General features: G+C 37.8%; 1 protein-coding gene across 3 annotated transcripts in view; it reads right to left on the bottom strand.

The window, feature by feature from the left end:
* NAV3 (neuron navigator 3) overlaps positions 1-18,544 on the bottom strand; it is a 346,824-nt gene that overhangs the window by 153,335 nt on the left and 174,945 nt on the right. For 2 of the 3 annotated variants that reach the window (XM_028105477.1, XM_028105478.1), the window contains exon 9: positions 11,812-11,927. In XM_028105477.1, the coding sequence (XP_027961278.1) occupies positions 11,812-11,927 (116 nt within the window). Of the gene's footprint in view, positions 1-3,426; positions 3,947-11,811; positions 11,928-18,544 lie in introns of those variants that run through there. The other variant, XM_088025643.1, reaches the window with a different exon arrangement.

Raw genomic sequence — 18,544 nt, 5'->3', positions numbered from 1 at the left:
ATTGATATTTGAATTAATTTCAACACTTTCTTAATATAAATTATAAGAACATTGTATTTTCAGAAATTCCATTTCACTAAATTTTTTTTCACATCTTCAGCTTTTAAATGTCCTTCTTCTGGGGTTCCTGGGTGACTCAGGTGGTTAAGCACTGGACTCTTGGTTTCGGCTCAGGTCGTGATCTCATAGGTTGTGGGATCGGGCCCCACACAGAGCCTAGAGCCCAAGTCAGGCTCCCCAGTCAGCACTGAGTCTGCTTGAAGATTCTCTCCCCCTGCACCTCCCCACCCCCACGCACACTCTCTCTCAAATACGTAAATATATCTAAATAAATAAATAAATAAATAAATAAATATCCTTCTTACAATCCAACAGGCATCTTAGATCCTTGGTTTTTCCAACTGCATCCATTTTTGTTTATATAGCTTCTCTCATATTTCAGAACCACAATCTCCTTTCCTCCTTTGGTTTATTCACTTATATGGCCCTGCACTGTTCATGACAATCAAACAGATCTTTTCCTCCCAGTCCTTATTGAGCAAAACATAATTGCTGCCTCATTCATGTTATGGAAGATAACAACCAAGTCAAAATTTATTGCAGTGAATGTTTTCAATGACCCACAAAAGTCAAAATACAATTAAATACACTTACAAACCCCTTTAGGATTACACAAATCTGAAACATCCTATAAATTTGTATCCAAATGATATCTAGAAGATTGGGGGAGGGAAGGGAGTCTCAACGGAAAAGGCCAAATGTAGAAGCACAAGTAAAATGACATATTTAGTAACATAAAAGTTAGTAACATAAAAAAATACATATGATAAATTCACTTAGTCACAAAAGTGTTGTATCTCCTCTCACTTCCATAATCTCAAAGCCACTGAGGCTCAGTTGAGACCTGCTCTTTGCCCAACTTAAAGAGGACACTTTATAAGCAATGAGAAAGCAGTTTGCAACTATGTTAAAAATTCAAAGTGAATTCTAGAATATACCATTTTGGAAAATGTGTGTAAGTCCTTACCATCCCATCTGACACTCAGGAGGCTTCCTTCAGGAAGAATAATGGCTTCTACATTTTTGCTTAGGGATAGATGGGCCACTTAATCTGTGTGGTCCTGATCTTACTTTTTAGGCTTTAATTATATACATTGTAATTAACACTGCCAGCACTGTCATCTTTTAATAGGAAGTCAAATTATATATGAATGAACCTGATTCACAGGGAATTATGTCCTCTACACCACCTACTTTGCAAATGTTATTATTTAGAGTCCAGCTGCCTGATTTATTTTGAGAACCCTAATTTTATAGATGACCCCAACAGTGATTTGGATGGAAATTTTTCAAATCCTCTTAAGTCAGATACTTTGGGTAGAAAATAGCCAAAACATGGCCAATTACCTTTTAAATATTCTCTTATATAGTTATAGCACAGACCCTAGTCTGATCTATTAGGATGCTTAAGATTAAGGAGTTGAACTCAAGGAACCCTGCCTAAAAATTAACTTGGAAGAGGCCATTTTGAGTCAGAAACAGAATCTAGTCAAGCACGTGGCAGAAATCCTGAAATTCCTATGTGCTCTGGGCTTGGATATATTTACCAACTTAACATGCATCATTATTTAAGAAATTGCATTGGAGTGCTTCATTATCCTGATATGATTATTCATGTCACAACTATTTGAAGAAATTCTTCCTTACTTTCTCACTTGCATTTTTGAATACTGGCATAAAAGTTAGAGTGGGGGAAGCCGTAAAAAGAATAATCCCATAAATATAATAAGCAGATGCTCAGTTTAAAAACCATGGAATACACAGACTTCTATTGAGAGATTACCCTCTGACAGCAATGCTCCAAGTTATTTATGCACAAAAAGGCATATGTCATCAACACACCCACATACAGCATGGTATAATTTAACAGAGCAACCATCAAATATTGCCCAGGGACTGCTTTCTGTTCATATCTTTGAGAATACTTATATATAAGGTACTTAGAACAAGATAAATGCTACTACTTTAAAGGCAAAAGATGAATATTATTTGATTCTGCAGTTTCAGAGGATCAAAAAAAAAAATAAAAAGATCCTTAAGAAGACTCCCTCTTATGCTTTTGTACTGCATAGAAGTCTTTCATGAGAAACAGTTCATCACAGAAATCATACAATGGTGAAGAAGTAACTCTTCTGTGTCTGAGCACCTGGTGTATTCAGATTCAGATTCAGAAATCACTATTCCCACAACTGTGGAAACATGACTCTTTTAAAGCCAAACTGACATGAAAAATTGAGCAATATTTGCCTCTGCTGTCTCTCTAAGCTTTCTTCTTCTAAAGCTGGTTCACTAAGATTCCAGAAAGCCTCATCAAGCATCTGGTAACAGGAGGTTCTACACAGAGAATAAAAACACATCCACATTTAGCATCAGTTGTATGAACCAGAAACAAAGAGATCACTGGTGAGGTTTAATTCTTTCCAATATGGGGAGTCTTACATGAAGTTTTCTTGTAAACATACATCTAAGCAACATATGATGTGGTCAATGGTTTAAAACTTACGGATTTTTGAAGAAGGGACTGTGTGATGTAAATGCACTTTGGCAGAACACTCAATGAAACATAACAACTAAAATGGATACAGTTTGGCTATTTAGGCAGGCAGCAAAGTAGAAACTGAAACAAAATAGAATTACTTCAGATATCTTCATATCTTGTTAAAGATTATGTCAGAAGTTATCACTGAGACTTATGTCATCAAAAAGGCCTACTTTGTAAAGTATAAAAATAGTTCACAGTCATTGACACAGTAGTTTAAATAATTACAATGTACACACTCAGGATAATTTTTTGCCAAACACAAAAAAAAAAAAAAAAAAAAAAAAAGCAACGTGTGAGCAAAGCTGTCAAAAGATGCCTCTGCATTTCTGGAAGTGTTACTAGCATGTATGGTGCTTGTCACTGATGTATAAATGAAGGCCATCTATTTGGATACCACTGAGGCAGCTGAAGAAACTGACTATACAAAAAATTTACCCAAGAGGCCCTTCATTGTTCATTCCATATTGGTGGGGAGGTCACCTTGAGGGAAATTCAATAAATAGGTCCCGTTAATTACTAAGTAACAAACATGTTTGCAATCTTAAAACATTAACACTCCTTTACGGATGTCTAGAATGTCCTGGATACCCAGCCAATAATGCCTAGGGCAGATTACTGCTATTCATTTTCTCCACATAGACTTTACGACTTGTTCTCAAAGTTCAGCTTTACAAAGAAAATAATGGCAACAAGTAATTAAAAAATTTTTTTTTCTAGTCACTAGAGTTTTAAAAATCCTGTTGGGAGAATGGAAGGTATTTAGCTAATGCAAATGGGCAGCTTCTTAAAATCCCATCCTCCTTTTGGGAACAAATCAGACTTACCTAACAAGTCAGTGTAAAGTGCCTGTTCCAGGTCGCCCAGCATTGTGAGGATCACATCCTCATCCAGATGAGCTGTGCCTTCCCGCAGGCAGCTTTCTCCCTCCTCCTCAGCCCAGCTCCTGCTGATGCTGCTTTGCCTGGAGGACACGTTTTCATCTTCGGACCTGCTCTCTTCATCACTCTCGCCTTCCAAGCCTTTTCTGGAAGACCAGTCCTCTAAGCCCTCACTGCCTGACTGGCTGGGAGGCAGGAGGTTCCAGGCGCCCGGGCCACCGGTGTGGTACAGGGACTGCACGGAGCGCGAGAGAAATCGGGACAGCGAACGCCTCTCTGCATAGTCCGATTCTCTCTGGCTGGCCTTTGCAGCATTTCCAAACCAGTTGGAAATGCGCACAGTGGGTCTCCTCTCCCCCTCGCCGGTGAGGGAAAGATTGGTCAGAGACTTTTGTTTCTGAAGGCAGGCTCCTTTTCTCCTTACTTCTTTGCTCCGAAACACAGAGAGTTCAGCCGGCCGCTGCATGGCTCTTTGCAGGGGCTTCTTCTTTTCAACTGGACTTCATATTGTCTTTTTACACAGAGAGAGCAACGGGCCTTTTTGGTTTTAATTAACACATACACTTCACTAAAAGCCCCAACAGGCGCCAACATTCATGTAAGACTCTAGAGCGACAGTACAGTTAATCAGTTGCCCACAATTGAGCTTGCCACATTCTCTCTCTAATCAGCAGTACTTACAAGTATTTTGCTTGAGTGTATCTGAAGCAGAAAAGAGTTCACCAAAGACACTGCTCCAGCTGAAAGTAGCACGGGAAGCCAACTACGTTTTCCAGTCTTCATCCAATCACATGTCTCAGCAGGACGATGGGTCCACATCTCCCTCTATCACTTCTGTGTTCCCAAACGTGAGGTAGTGAGGCACCAGCGATCTCTCTCATGGTTTTCTTTCTTTCTTTTTTTTTTTTTTTTTCCCCTACCTCTCACCAGCCCTTCACTGATCTAGGTCTGCAGCCCCTGACTCTAGATGAGCTGACATGAGCTGACTCCGCATCGGAGCCCCCTAAGAGCAGAAATTAAGCACTGAAGCCCGGTGCTGCACTAGCGGCTGGTGTTTTAGTATTCCACCTGCATTCTCAGATCTATGGCCCTTCCTTGCTGCTGCAGTGGATGCTGCTGGCTGCCATGGCAGCAAACATTCTGCTAAATTAAAACAGAAGCATGGAAGCGGCTGTCCAGCCTAGAATGCCACAGGTTTCAAAGCCAAGCCTGAAAGAGATGCTACACTATTAACCCTATGCACATTTAAATCACTCCTGGCCACCCAGCCCCAGACACGGACGGACACACACACACACACACACACACACACACACACACACACACACACACTCACTCACACATTCTCCGACTCAGAGAATGACAGACTAATTCTCGATAGCTGCAGGCAGTTGAAGCAGGCAGATCTGCCTTCTGAATGTTGGGATTTGTACTGTAAAGCACAAATCAAATTCAAGAGTGTAAAGGACCTGAAAAACGTAGCATGACACTCTCCACTGGCTGGCAGATAATGCTTTAAAGGGAAAGACTTCACCTCATCTTTCAAGGGCTTGTTATTCTGAAGCTATTTAGTAAAATCCTAACATGACAATAAAAATCAGGACTTCTTCCTGTAAAAATTAGCAAAGAAAATAAGAGGATTTCCCCCAATATTCTCACTCAAAGCATATAACTAAAAGTTGATGGCCAAGTATGCAGAAAATAATGATGTGACAAAAAATATAAAAGGCACATTATGTTTTTTGATACTGAGCATTTCTTCTGGTCTAGTCCATAAACCTATTGCAGCAGCAGCAGCTCTTTGTTTTTTAATATTTTAATAAAAACAGAAAATTTATTATATTTATCTTGTACTGGTTGTGTATATTCACCAGCACGCTGAAATTCTAATTTTAGGAAAACTTTTCTTTTAAAGATTTTATTTATTTATTTGACAGAGAGAGACACAGCGAGAGGGAACACAAGCAGGGGGCATGGGGGAGGGAGAAGCAGGCTTCCCCACGAGCAGGGAGCCGGATGCAGGGCTCCATCCCAAGGACCCTGGCACCATGACCTGAGCCGAAGGCAGATGCTTAATGACTGAGCCACCCAGGTGCCCTAGGAAAACTTTTAAAATACTTATTAGGTCTAGTAGGGACCACATGTACCATTTAGAGGTAAGTATTAAAAAATTTGTTTGAGGTTTTGTGTCCATAAACATTCCATATGAAAAGGAGGAAAGTGGAGAAATACATAGAAATATTTGGCCATTCCAACTGATGAGTCCCTATCATTTTCTGAACTAATATGATCAAATTACCTCTGAGTTTTCACTTCATATTACCTACCTCAACTAGGGGAAATGCTCAATTTCTCAACTATAAAATTAGCATTATAATATACACTGCCTATACTTTTACATATGATAATAACCTACTTTGCAAAGCTAATTAATTCTTATGCCCAGCCTTAAGGCAGATCATACCTAGATCTGTTTCACACACATATATAAAAGGGAATTAAATGAAAAGCAATTTTTTACAATTATTTGTAGAAAAGAAACTGCAATTAAGCAAACAAATAAACCTGTGAATGTGAATACTGATTCTTAATTCTTGGGTCTTTAAAAATAAATTTCTTATATAAAATTTGCTTAAATGAGGGTACGAATGTCACATCATAGAAACTGATGATTATCCTTATAAAAACATCATTTTACAAAGTGTTTTTTAAAAGATCAAAATGCCACTCCCCTCTGGATTCCTAAGCAATACATGTCTTTTTCTTTATTTGGAATTATTGTGACCCTGTGAATCACCAGGTTATGAGACTACAGTAAGTTTACTGATGCTATAAAACTTTAATTTGTCTGACATGTATTACACTAAAGTACACATGTAGTGTACTCTTGAGTCTCACAGATTCACAAAAAAGGGAATTCTTATGCTTTAGACATCAAAATAAGTGAAAGCAATAATCATGCCCTCTTCTTATACAAAGGAGCTTGTGAACCAATCAGCTTAAACCTGTGGTTAAACTTTAATGTTCAGAACTCTGGGAGGACTCAGTAAGTTATAGCTTGCTGGGCCCCAGCCCCATCCCTACTCATTTAGGAGGTCTGAAAGGGGCCTGAGACTTTGCATTTCTAACATATTTCAGTGATGTAGACACTGCTGGTTCTGGATACTGATAACTACTAGGCTGAGACTAGTGTTTTTCAACTGTGTTGAGGACATTCAACTGGGTTAGGGGACATTCAGCAACACCAGGACTTACAAAACCAAAGATACACTTTTGCTCACATTAATGTCCCCTCTGTTGGCTGCAGCTCTGATCCAGGTACCCCTTATACTAAGACCCATACTAAAAGAGCAATACCAGTCTTCAGACATGTTGATATTATGACAGAGGGACAAGCAATGAGAGATCCAAGCATTGACTCTTAAAGCTTCTGCTCAGGAATGGCCCATGTCATTTTTCCACTCACATTTCATTGGTCAAATTAAATCACATGGTCCATCCTGATTCAGTAGATCAGGAAATATAATCCTCGAGTAGGGGTGGACCCAGGAAGGGGCTGATAAGGAAGAACTGGTTATTTTGAAGAAATAACCCTAACAGAAAACATCACAAGGGTATTTTTGTTTGTTTCTTTATCTAAACATATTGTTGTCGACTTGCAGCTACAATAGTTTTTTCCCCTGGAACTATATCAGTATATCAGTTTACCCTGAACAACAGTGGGGAACCCATTTATTGCTTCTCTAGAGGCAGCTATACCTGCTTGCTTTGGATGTGCATTCATTTATAGGTATAATTATACTTATTTGTATTCACCCATATAAATGTATGTTATACAAGGTGAAGGAAGAAGCCTCAGTGCATAGGAGATGAATATACATAATCAATACTAAAAATGAGAATCACTTTAATTTTGCCAAGACTTAACATAAAGCATAGTGGCTACAATGTTCTAAAAAGGAATGCTTTTCAGCTTTTTAGTAAACATAATTATAAAGTGGCTATTTAAGTAAGAGATTGAAACTGATTTAAATTACCTGGGCTTGATTTTCTTAATCTTTCTAAACATTCAAGAAAAAGGCAACTTATGTGATCATTTACAGGTCTTAAATACCATATATTGACCATTATTCAAGACAAAGTCTGGTAAGTCAGAAAAGAAAACACATGTAACCATTAGCTTATCCTTCTGCTTAATCTAAATTCTCACTTCTAAAATGATTCCCCAAATTCATTCAATTATGTTATTACTTTTTTACAAATGGCATGACAGCTTTGCTAATACTAAGTCAGTCTGGCACTTTCAATGTTTTTCAGTTGAATATAAATTCTAGATAAAGGTTAAAAAGTGCATTAAACAGATGTTGTACATGTTGGTAAAAAGCCTTATGCACAAAAAAGGGCAAGTGTGAACCTATGTAAAAACAAACAAACAAAAAACAAAAAAAATAATCCTAAAAACTTTCCTGAATGATTCCAGTGGACTAAAAAATAAAGCTCACTTTACATTTGGCAAGATCTATTGGCACTTGATGAAAGGGATGGTCTCTGAGGCCAAATTCTTTCTGTCAATGAATATAAGAATGAAACCTAAGCCAAAGCAGTAAAATCTGAACCATCGCTTTGGCCGGACTTATAGCATTGAGGTTGTGGCATGAATCTTAAAGGATAGGCAAGAAGCTCACTCACCCATCAGAGTTCTATATCATTAGGGCTACTTCTCTTGGAGAGCACAACAGAATTATTCCCCAGGGAGGCTCCCGCACCAACTGTTAACAGTAAGAGCTCAACAATAACAATAGCACTGAAATTTCTGGTTATAAAAAATCCAGTGAGCTACCAAGACTCCAGTGAACTTAAAAAAAGTTCCCAGTTTTACAATAAAAAACAAATTAAACTAATAAGATAGGTAGAATTTTTTTTCAAATTGTTTTCATTGAAGTTGTTTCTTCCTAGAATATTATTTTAAGCTCTATCTAACTCTTTACGGCTAACTTAGTTATTCCCAGGCAACTAGTAATTTAATTATTTGTGGTGTTAACATTTGTATCTTACTCTTCCATAGCAGGACTCATGTCTTAGTCGTGTTTCCTTTCCCAATCCTTGCAATGTCCGGCATGGATAAGGTACCAGGTCAAGATTACTGAAAAATATGGTGGATGAATGAAACTATCTCACAACAATCCTGTGAGTTTATTAGGCATCATAGTCATCTCACAAAGAAAGGAAATCAAAGAACAATTCAGCTAAATAATGGCAGTAGAGAGGCCAGACGTGTGTTTTTCTACTTCCTAGAACATTTCACTTCCCCTATTTCATATTGTCTTTGAGGGAATATTCTGTGTACTCAGCAATAATTTCAAGTGCTTTTGTGGTCTGTGGTTTCTCTAGCAGCCAGAATATAGTAGCAACAACAGAAAATCAGGAGGAGGAGAAAAGAAGGAAAGGAAGGGGTCAAGAGAAGTTCTGTTCTCGCTTTTTTCAAAAATTAAAACTGGAGAGATGTAGCAATCCTGAGGACTACAGAGAATGAGTTGGAGCAGAGGGAGCTACTGAGGAGGTAAAAGAGAAAGTTATCTGAGGAAAGGTGGAAAGAATGCGTGTAAATATTATATGCAAGTAGATGTGGTAGCAGGGATGTATGAAGTTCTTTCCTCTCTGCTTTAATTTTTTGCAGTGAAATCAACATCAAGGTCATCAGTTAAGGGAGGGGGATAGAAGAGCTGATATGGTAAGTTTGAGAAGAAAAGGTATAAAATTGTCATCTAAGTACTTGAGAGTGAATGGGCTGGAGAAATACATAATGATTGCTAGGCAGCACTAAATATTCATTACATGTTGGGGGCCATAAATATAAAGTGAATCACATCACCATGGGACGTGTTTCTCTCCAGGTTCCTTCACTGCTGGTATGGAACAGGTGGAGGGTTGGATGTAACCAGGCCTGTGATTTTATCAAATGAAATGAGAGGGGAGCAAGAGTAAAGGGTATACGCAAAGGTCAAACTGCATTCAGTAACCACAGGAATTCAGCAGGTTGTGGGGGCGGGGGCGGGATGGAGAAAGAATATGCAGAGTTTGACAAGTGTCAGTAAAAGGCTGTGGGATCAATATTTAGATCCCATTTAAATGGGAAAAAATGGGATCCGTATTTAAATCAGAATTTAGAAATCCTAGTAGAACCACTGGTAGAGTTGGAACAAAAGAAAAGAGCACTGAAAAGCCAGGATGGAATCAGCAAGATTGGGGTGCCTGGAAGTGAGTCTATCGAGAAGCTGCAGAGTCTGATGATGCCCAGATTGAGGGTAGGACCATAAGCCTAAGTAGCTCAGAAGGGATTAGAAGACAAGATCATTGGAAGAAAGGCCAGGTATGCTAATCGTTCTCTCATCACGGGTCTACCTGTATACTCTCACCTAGATTCTTCCAATCACAGTACTCAATTTATAGCTTACTATTCATAAATGAATATCATCCTTCTTCCAGGAAATCTCAAGTTTGCATTAGAGAAATTTTTACTATTTTTTATTATCATTTTAAACAACAGAAATGACACAATCAGGTAAGACTCATTTCACCATTTGTTTGCTGTTTTCGTTCTTTTATTATATTCCTATCTAAATCACAGACTCAAACCTATGATTCTATGTAAATAATTAATAAAAATGCAAAATAATATTGTACCTTCTAATAAATCCATTATTTTATTGTGTTAAAGTCTAGTTTATATTTCACTTCCAAGTGTTAGATTTAAAAACATCAGAACATTAAATGGAAATATTAACTGAAAATATGAAGAAATGATCAAATGGTGGACAGAATAAGAAACTGGAGAAAAAAAATCAAATATGGATTATATATTTAATCAGAGACACTCAGTGATATATGAATTTCAAAGGAACAATGTTCCTTTGTGAAATTCCCATAAAAATTAGAATTCAAACTGTACTAAACGCATTTTGTCCTAAATACTTGAGCTCTAGTATTTCACAGCAATATTGATACATAATTGAAGACATTCATGAATAAAGAAATGTATGAAGTATATGAATCTTCATGCCACACCAAGTTTTAAAAATATCCAGTCTCAATACAGATATACAACATCATTCTGATTATGAGACTATCGGGAGCTATGGGAAAGCAAAAACTTCCCCAACTACTTGAAAAATCTGCAAATACCATCCTGATACCTATGTCTTGGCATTACCTTGTCTACCTTTACCCAGCAGTGGTCCATTGTCATCTTCACACAAAACTTCTGATGCCTAATGATGCCATTGATAATTCTAAAAGGACCCCTCGTGATGTTGTGCTGTCAATGTGGCCAATATCTACTGGTGGATATTGCAGTCATGGCTGATGCTTGCCTAAGTGTTCAAGTCCACCGAAGTGGAGAAGCTCTTTAAGCCCCAAATTTGTGATATGGTTATTTTCATGAGCTTCAGGAAAATACTCTGGATCTTTGGAGTACAATAGCAATTTCTTTAAATTAAATAGTTCTTTTAGTTTTTTTCTTCAGAATATACAAGGGCTGACCAGAAATGTATTGGAATAACAGACGTACCTCTACTTCTATGAATTCTTACACTTAGATTAAATGTTCTTACTCTTTGTCCCCTTAGGAGCATATATTTTGCTAAGAGCTTTCTTAGTTGCTCATACATACAGACCTATATAGTAGAATTACACAAAAGGCCTTCCATATATACCTTCATTTATCTGGGTCCTAGAAAAAAAAACCACATTGGACTAACACAGAGAAGTTTGTTTTATATACTTAAAACTCTGACAAATTGTGTCTGGGATATATATTTTTTTTCTGAAATTATTTATATGTAATGAAATATTTCCATAATTAGATTTTTTTCCTAAATACACATTTGGAGCCATCATGTAGGAATGTTCTAAATAGTACTGAATTGAAAAGAAAGAGGGTTGGATTGGCCATGGAACATTTGCATTGACATCTGATCCTTAACATTTTTTTCAATCTCCAAATATATTCAAAGGCTGTCTTATTAACAATAGAAAGTTTTCCAGATTTTCTCTAATTATATTGAACTTGACTGAGGGCAATAATGACTTAAAGATCTCAACCTCTAAAAGCACTACCATTCTTTACAAAACACTTCACAGCACAACAAAGAGATCACCCTGAGCAAAGTAGCCAAATATCTAAGAATCTCTGAAGCATGAGATGTACACAGTCCATTTATGCTTAAGATAAAAGAGTAGAGCTTTTATGTATAAGAGTATGACTTAATACAAAGACATGGAAAGATTGCAAAAATTCTGAGGTTTGACCTACCCATCAATCAAGTCACTTACCAGATATCTCCTCTAGGCACTGCTTAGCAGTTTTATTATATGATAAATCCATCTTAGTAGGACTGGTACAGGACTCAGCAGATGGTAAAGTGGTGCCTTCATTTTCTGAATGTGATCTGAAATTAACCAAAAAGACAGAAACAAATAGCAATTGTGGTCACAGTGACTCAAAGTTCTCTAGTACCAGCAGAAATCAACATGTTAAAAGTTTTCTATTAAGGTAAGTAAGCATTTCCTTATGACAGAGACATTTCAAAACTATCTGTAAGAGAAGTCCTTATTTTTCATATACAACCTGAGTAGGAGTGAGATATTAAATTAGATTTCTTAGACTTTTCTGAATTTTGAGAGCTTGTAATTACCAATAGTTGTATTTTGCAGGAAGCAAAAGACTTGAAAAGATCTTTTTTTCTGCTATTTTAGGCAAAGTCTGGCTAAGTTGTGTTCTTGTGAGAATAACTAATAAAAGTACTGAAAGCACAAAATTATTTTTTCCATGAAAATTCTAGAAAATATATCCTAAAATTGGAAATACAAGTAAAATTAAATTTCAGAAAAAATAAAGTCAATCAAAACCAAATTCTCATTATTAAAATTTCATCTACTTTATGTTTTATATGTTTATGTGTGTGTATGTGCATTGGTATGTATTTGTGCGTGTGATTAACATGTAGAGAGTAGGTCTAACCAAATGAAAAGCACAAAACAGATGGACTGCATATATTTTGATATTCTACTCTTCATGCATTGCTTCTTCCTCTTATGCACAGGCAAATGTTTTAAGAGGCATGATCTTTCTTGATGCAGCTTCAAAATCTACATATATTTGATCCAAATCACCACATCTTAAAAAAATCTACAGCATGAACTACTAAGACACAGATGGAGGCAAAGCAATATAGCATTGTATGCTAGACTGTGTCCTTTGGAGATTTTGAATCTGCTTGGAGTCGCATTTGTATGACTGGGTTTGGGCCATGGCAAGAGGTCGCTAAATATTTCTTACTTTTAAAGACATCTATAGAGAATATTTATATGTGAAAGAAAAATTCAGTATTATTTTCAGAATCAATTTTTAATTAATAGGTTACTTTTATTCTAAATCCTGGTGTTGTTCGAGAGAAAATGAAGTATAATCACTGACACCAAAAATATTTTATATTGATCTGACAGATAGAGAAACTCTGAGCCCATTAGGGTTTTAAGAAATCATGGAAAACTTTATGCTATATGTATGGATGTATGTGTATATACAGGAATTGATATAGAAAAGAAAGAGCTATGTAAGAATTAATACAAATGGTTTCTGTTGATTTCTGGCAGACTGTCCTTATTTTATTCTAACTCGAAACTAAATATAAAAAGCATGGGAAAATTAAGAAAGAGGATATACTATCCAAGTGACAAGACATACCCTAAAGGCCAGTAAAGACCCCAATGTTGTTAAAATCAACACATTTTAGTCTTCACCTTCCCTGATGCTTTGGCAGCATTTAGAACAGAAGACCATTATCCTTTTCATGAAATTGTCCTACTCTGGTTTCCATGACAAAAATTTTCCAGTTTGTTCCCCATTCTCTGTGGATGCTACTTTTCCCCTCTTTGTTCTCTTTTGAACAATCATTAATTGTTGTGGTTCTGGATGGTCAAAAGAAGAAGACACAGAGGGCAAAAATTGTTACAAAGATATCTCAAACCCACCATGTACAGAATTAACCTTGTGATCTTTTCTCAATAAGCCTGTTCCTCGTTTGTGGTGTCCTGGCTGAAAGCTTTAGGGAACCTATGAGGCTTTGCATGGTCTGATCTCCGGCTGCTTCTCCAGGATCATCTTGCACAGGACACCTCTTATCTCTCTCTCTCCCCTGTGGTCACAAGAGTCTTCTACCCACTTCTCAGAGCTCGCTGCCTTAACAGGGCCTTTACACTCCATTATTTTCCTTCCCTCTTCATCCAACTAAGTCTCTCCCTTTAAGTCTCAGTTCAAGTAAGTCTTCAAGAACCATCCCCAATTTTCAGGTAAAGTCCCAAATTATAAGTCCTTATTGCTCTCTGTATATATATCTTATAATGCAAAATCTGTATAATTATTTGATCAATGCTTATCTCCCAAACTAGACTCCATTGTCCAGGTTTAAGCTTACCATTGCACCCCAATGCCTAGCCCTAGTCTCGCAATATGTTGCATTCAGCAAATACTTGATAAATAAAAAAATCTTACTATTAGTGATGATAAAATAGCATTATTGGAGTACAGCATATGTAAGGAAGCATGGTATAATGGTGCATGCACTGGGTTTCTGTGTAAAACTTGGCTCTCTAACTAACTAGTTATTAACCGATGTGACCTCGCTAAGTTACTTAGCCTTCCTGAACCTCAATTTGCTCAGGTATGAAAGCAAAGAAAAATATGTGCCTTGCAAAATAATTGTGAACTCAGGCGTTATTATTACTAAAGGTCTGGAAAGGCATTCTCTGGAGGCATGTAGGATTCTGGTCAACATTAAAATGTGGAGAATATATCTGACTCTCTGTGTAGCCCATTTCTTTTCTTTGGCTCCCAGGTTCTCCTATAGCCCTGTCTATTGACAGCCCCTCACTACTCACTGCTGAAGCCCATGACAGTTGGTTCTTCTACTTGGGCTCACTTCTTGCTGGCCACTGTACTTCCCTGACCTGCTCCTTAGACAGCTGTCTCTGAATGAAGGGATAAAATCCTCTGAAGTTTTCTAAGGCTTTTTGTTACTTGCTGAAGAAGTTTAACTGGAGAGTATGTCGTGAGATTGGAGACCCCAGGGAAAGCTGACTGGCTGCTTGCCAGGAAGCCTCAGAAAGGCAGGGTGCCTTGGTAAACTGGCGGTGAGCCAGGATTGGCCTCTAGTCCTGCAGACTCAGTATTCACAGACCGATCTCTCAGAAGCTGAGTCACATTAAGTAGTTCACCGTGATGGCTGTCTAAAGCCCAGTGTCCACTGGTTCTTATTAGAATGAGATCAGCAGCTGTTACAGGAGCCTGAATGCCTGTGGTCATGTTAGTGACAAAGATTCACAGTATCTCCCTCTAAAAACATCTGAATGGAGCCAAAGCATATTCAGAATGTGTTTTGAGAGTAGAAATTTTGCTTTGCTCTGAACAAACAGATCTTAAAAAGTATTGTTCAGGAGCTGACTGTGGCTATCTTCCTCAGTATATGAGACCTGGTACTCAACGCCGTCAGCCGTCTCCACACCCCCTGTCTGAGACTCTGCTATAAAATGTATGCACGCTTCTGACAGCTCAGTCTTGTCTCAGAAGCCTTTGTTTTATTTTGTTTTTTAATCTGTCAGTGTGTATTTCTGGCTGAGTCCCTCTTTATTATCTTTTTACTTTCAGTCACAAGAGGCAATCTTATTTACCTTATTTTCAAGTTCTTTGGTATATTTTCCATGGTATTTCCTACATTAGCAATGATAGGGAAGCCGATTGATCAAGGAAAGGAACATGGAAAGGTTAATTTTTTAAAATACTTATAAAAAGGACTGAGAAGTCATCTTTGGTTGCACGTACATGCAAATGGGTCCAGATCTCTGTTCTACATATGTTACGAATCATCCATTTCTCCAGGATTTCCACTCATAATTTGTTAGAGTGGAATCAGATTTTAACTCCAGTCTCCAGAGGGGCAATCGCTGCTAACTGATAAAGATTTAACTTTTATACAAATGATCAAAGAAGTTCAGTTAAGTCTCTGAAGACTCCCAACATGTCCTCTCTTTTTGTACATGTTTCATTCTAATAAAATAAAAGGTTTCATGAAACAATTTCTGAACAGTCCAGAATCAATAGTGTTCTCCAATCAAAGGGTACAGTTTGACAGATACAGCGGATATTCAAGTGGCATCATCCACTGTTCCCACATAAACTGACACTGCATTTTCCTCATACCGATTGGAAAAAGAAAAAATGTCATGATGTTCCTTTAAAATATTTAGAAGACATGCCCTGTGCAGACTAATTACTTTGCATTTGCAAAACGCTCGACATGTTACAAATACCTATTGAAACTGTGAAATGTAGCATTGCAAAAAACACCATTTAATTTACTTAGAGTGCTAATAAGCCAGGCTCTCAGTGTTAGTATCTGTTACCAAGGGGGTAGTGGTGAAAAGTCTAGCCTTCACCGATGATTGACATAAAAGCTCTTTCCTGTTTATGTGCACTTACTATGTGCCAACTACTAGGCCTGGTATTTTATCTATGGCATATCACTTACATGTCACAACAATCCTGTTGTTATGGAATGGATGTCTGTTTCCTCCCCCAAATTCTTATGTCGAAAACTAATCTCCAATTTGATAGTATTAGGAAGTGGAGCCTTTGTAGGCTAACTGGATCTTGAGGGTGGAGTACTGATGCCTGGGGTTAGGGTTGTTAACAAAAGAGACCTCAGAGAACTCCCTTGCCCCTTCTGCCCTGTGAGGGCAGAGTGAGAAGGTGGTCATCTATGAACCAGGAAGCAGGCTCTCACCAGACATGGAAAGGAGCAGCACTTTGATCTTAGACTTCCTGGCCTGCACAGCCATGAGAAATAAATATTTGCTGTTTAAGCCGCTTAGTCTATGGTATTTTTGTTTTGGAAGCCTGAACAGATCAAGACACCTATAATGTAGGTGCTATAGATAAATTTAGGCTTCTAGAGGTTTAATAATTTTTCTATGTAACAAGCTGGTAGATGATTATTCCATTTTTGAAACTGGTTGCCTCTAAATACTGTTCTATTAACCACTACCCTCCAGTTTAACACCATCCAAATGCCCCTGGATACTATTTTAGGCATTTATGGTCTCCTCAGCTGACAGACAGCTCAGTCACTAAGTTAATGACACACAATATTTGAATGTGACAGTATCTATTGGCCTACCCAAAATTTTATTCTTTATTCTTCACTACCTTACATTTTTACTCTTAAGAAAAAGAAACTATTATACATAGCACTTAAAGGAATTCAACAATAAGTCCTAGATACTATCAACCTGCAAATTTCAAATTTCACAAATATGAGAGAGGGAACACAAGCAGGAGGAGTGGGAGAGGGAGAATCAGGCTTCCCGCGGAGCAGGGAGCCTAATGCGGGGCTTGATCCCAGGACCCTGGGATCATGACCTGAGCCGAAGGCAGACGCTTAATGACTGAGCCACCCAGGCACCCCTGAGCATTTGCTTATTGATTTATATCAAAAATCTATCCTTCTGTGGATTCATCTTAATATGGATATAGTCACAAATATGAACACAAATAGAACTGGTCTGAGACAGCAATATTAATTAATGGTCTTATAGTTCCTGATTTATAAACCCAACAAGGGCAAAGAAAAGTGGTATATTTCCAAAACCACCAATGGTTTTGCCTTCTTCTTTCCTTCCTGTTGGGAAGGCGGACATATAGGAAGGGAAAATATATATTGTCCTCAATTTATGAAAGGGTTACAGTCCGATAAACCCCTTGTACATTGAAAATATGAAAATATTATAAGTTGAAAATGAATTTAATATACCTAAGAGACCAAATGACCTAGCTTAGCCTAGTCTACCTTAAATGTGCTCAGAACACTTACATTGACTTCTGTTGGGCAAAACCATCTCACACAAGGCCCGTTTTACCACAAGTGTTGAATATCTCATGTAATTTATTGAATACTGTACTGAAAGTGACAAACAGGATGGTTGTATGGAGACAGAATGGTTGGGAGGGCATCAGTTTTTGACTCTCGTGATCGCTGGCTGATGGAGCTGAGGCTCCTCCTGCTGCCCAGCATCACCAGAGACAGGATCCTACTGCCTATCACTTGCCTGGGCAAAAACCAAATCCCAACGTATGGTTTCTACTGAGTGCATATTTGCTTTGACACCATCATAAGTTGAGGGCTGTCTGTCTGTGTGTATATATATCATAGTTAGCTCACAGATGCCGACAAAAATAATGATATACGTGTGTATGTGGGAGCACACATACACTGGGAGCAGGGAGATTTTGGTTTCTAAATATCACTCTCTACAAAAAGACATCAGGGCTCCTTAGTAAAAGCTGCAGCCAAGACAGGGAGAGGACAAGATGAGCCTGGAACACCCTGAGCCAAAAAGAAATGAAGTTCTCAAAGAATAATGGGAACAGGAGCTAGCTTGAAGGGGATCCTGGTAGCAAAACCTGAGGAAACTGAAACATTAAAATAGTCATATCAATGAATTATAATCCACTGAATACAATCGGAATCCATTAGTCCACACAATTTGAAAAGAGAGGGAAGAGGAAGGGAGAAGGAGAAGAGATATCTCTTTCTTCACAAAGAAAGCCAAGGATAAATGCACAAGGAATGTGCAGGATTAGAAATCGTTTGACCTCCATCAAAGTAAAATATTAATTTCTGCAAGAAATCTCAATGGACGCTACACCTTATGGGTAAAAGTAGATCAAGGAGCAGACTTTTTATAGAGTCTCAAAATATCTTCCCACAAGAATACTTATTAAATACAAATGGGGTAAAGTAATTCTAGAGTGAAAAACCCTGGAAGACATTATCTTAATTGAGGGAGAAAATTTAACACCACCAAAATGGGAAGTAGCAATATTGTTGCTACCTGAGAGGGTGCAAGGGAAAGAACACAGCAGCATTTCTGTGACGTTCTAGACAAAAAATACAGAATATGCATCTACACGTGAGGAAATATCAGACAAACCCAAATTAAGAAACGTTCT

This window comes from Eumetopias jubatus, unplaced genomic scaffold (assembly GCF_037043125.1).
Source record: "Eumetopias jubatus isolate StellerSeaLion01/CBP00866 unplaced genomic scaffold, mEumJub1_p1.0 scaffold_8, whole genome shotgun sequence".
In the NCBI taxonomy this organism is placed as follows: Eukaryota; Metazoa; Chordata; class Mammalia; order Carnivora; family Otariidae; genus Eumetopias; species Eumetopias jubatus.
The sequence above is the reverse complement of the archived record's forward strand: the minus strand, read 5'-3'. Positions and strand labels throughout refer to the sequence as shown.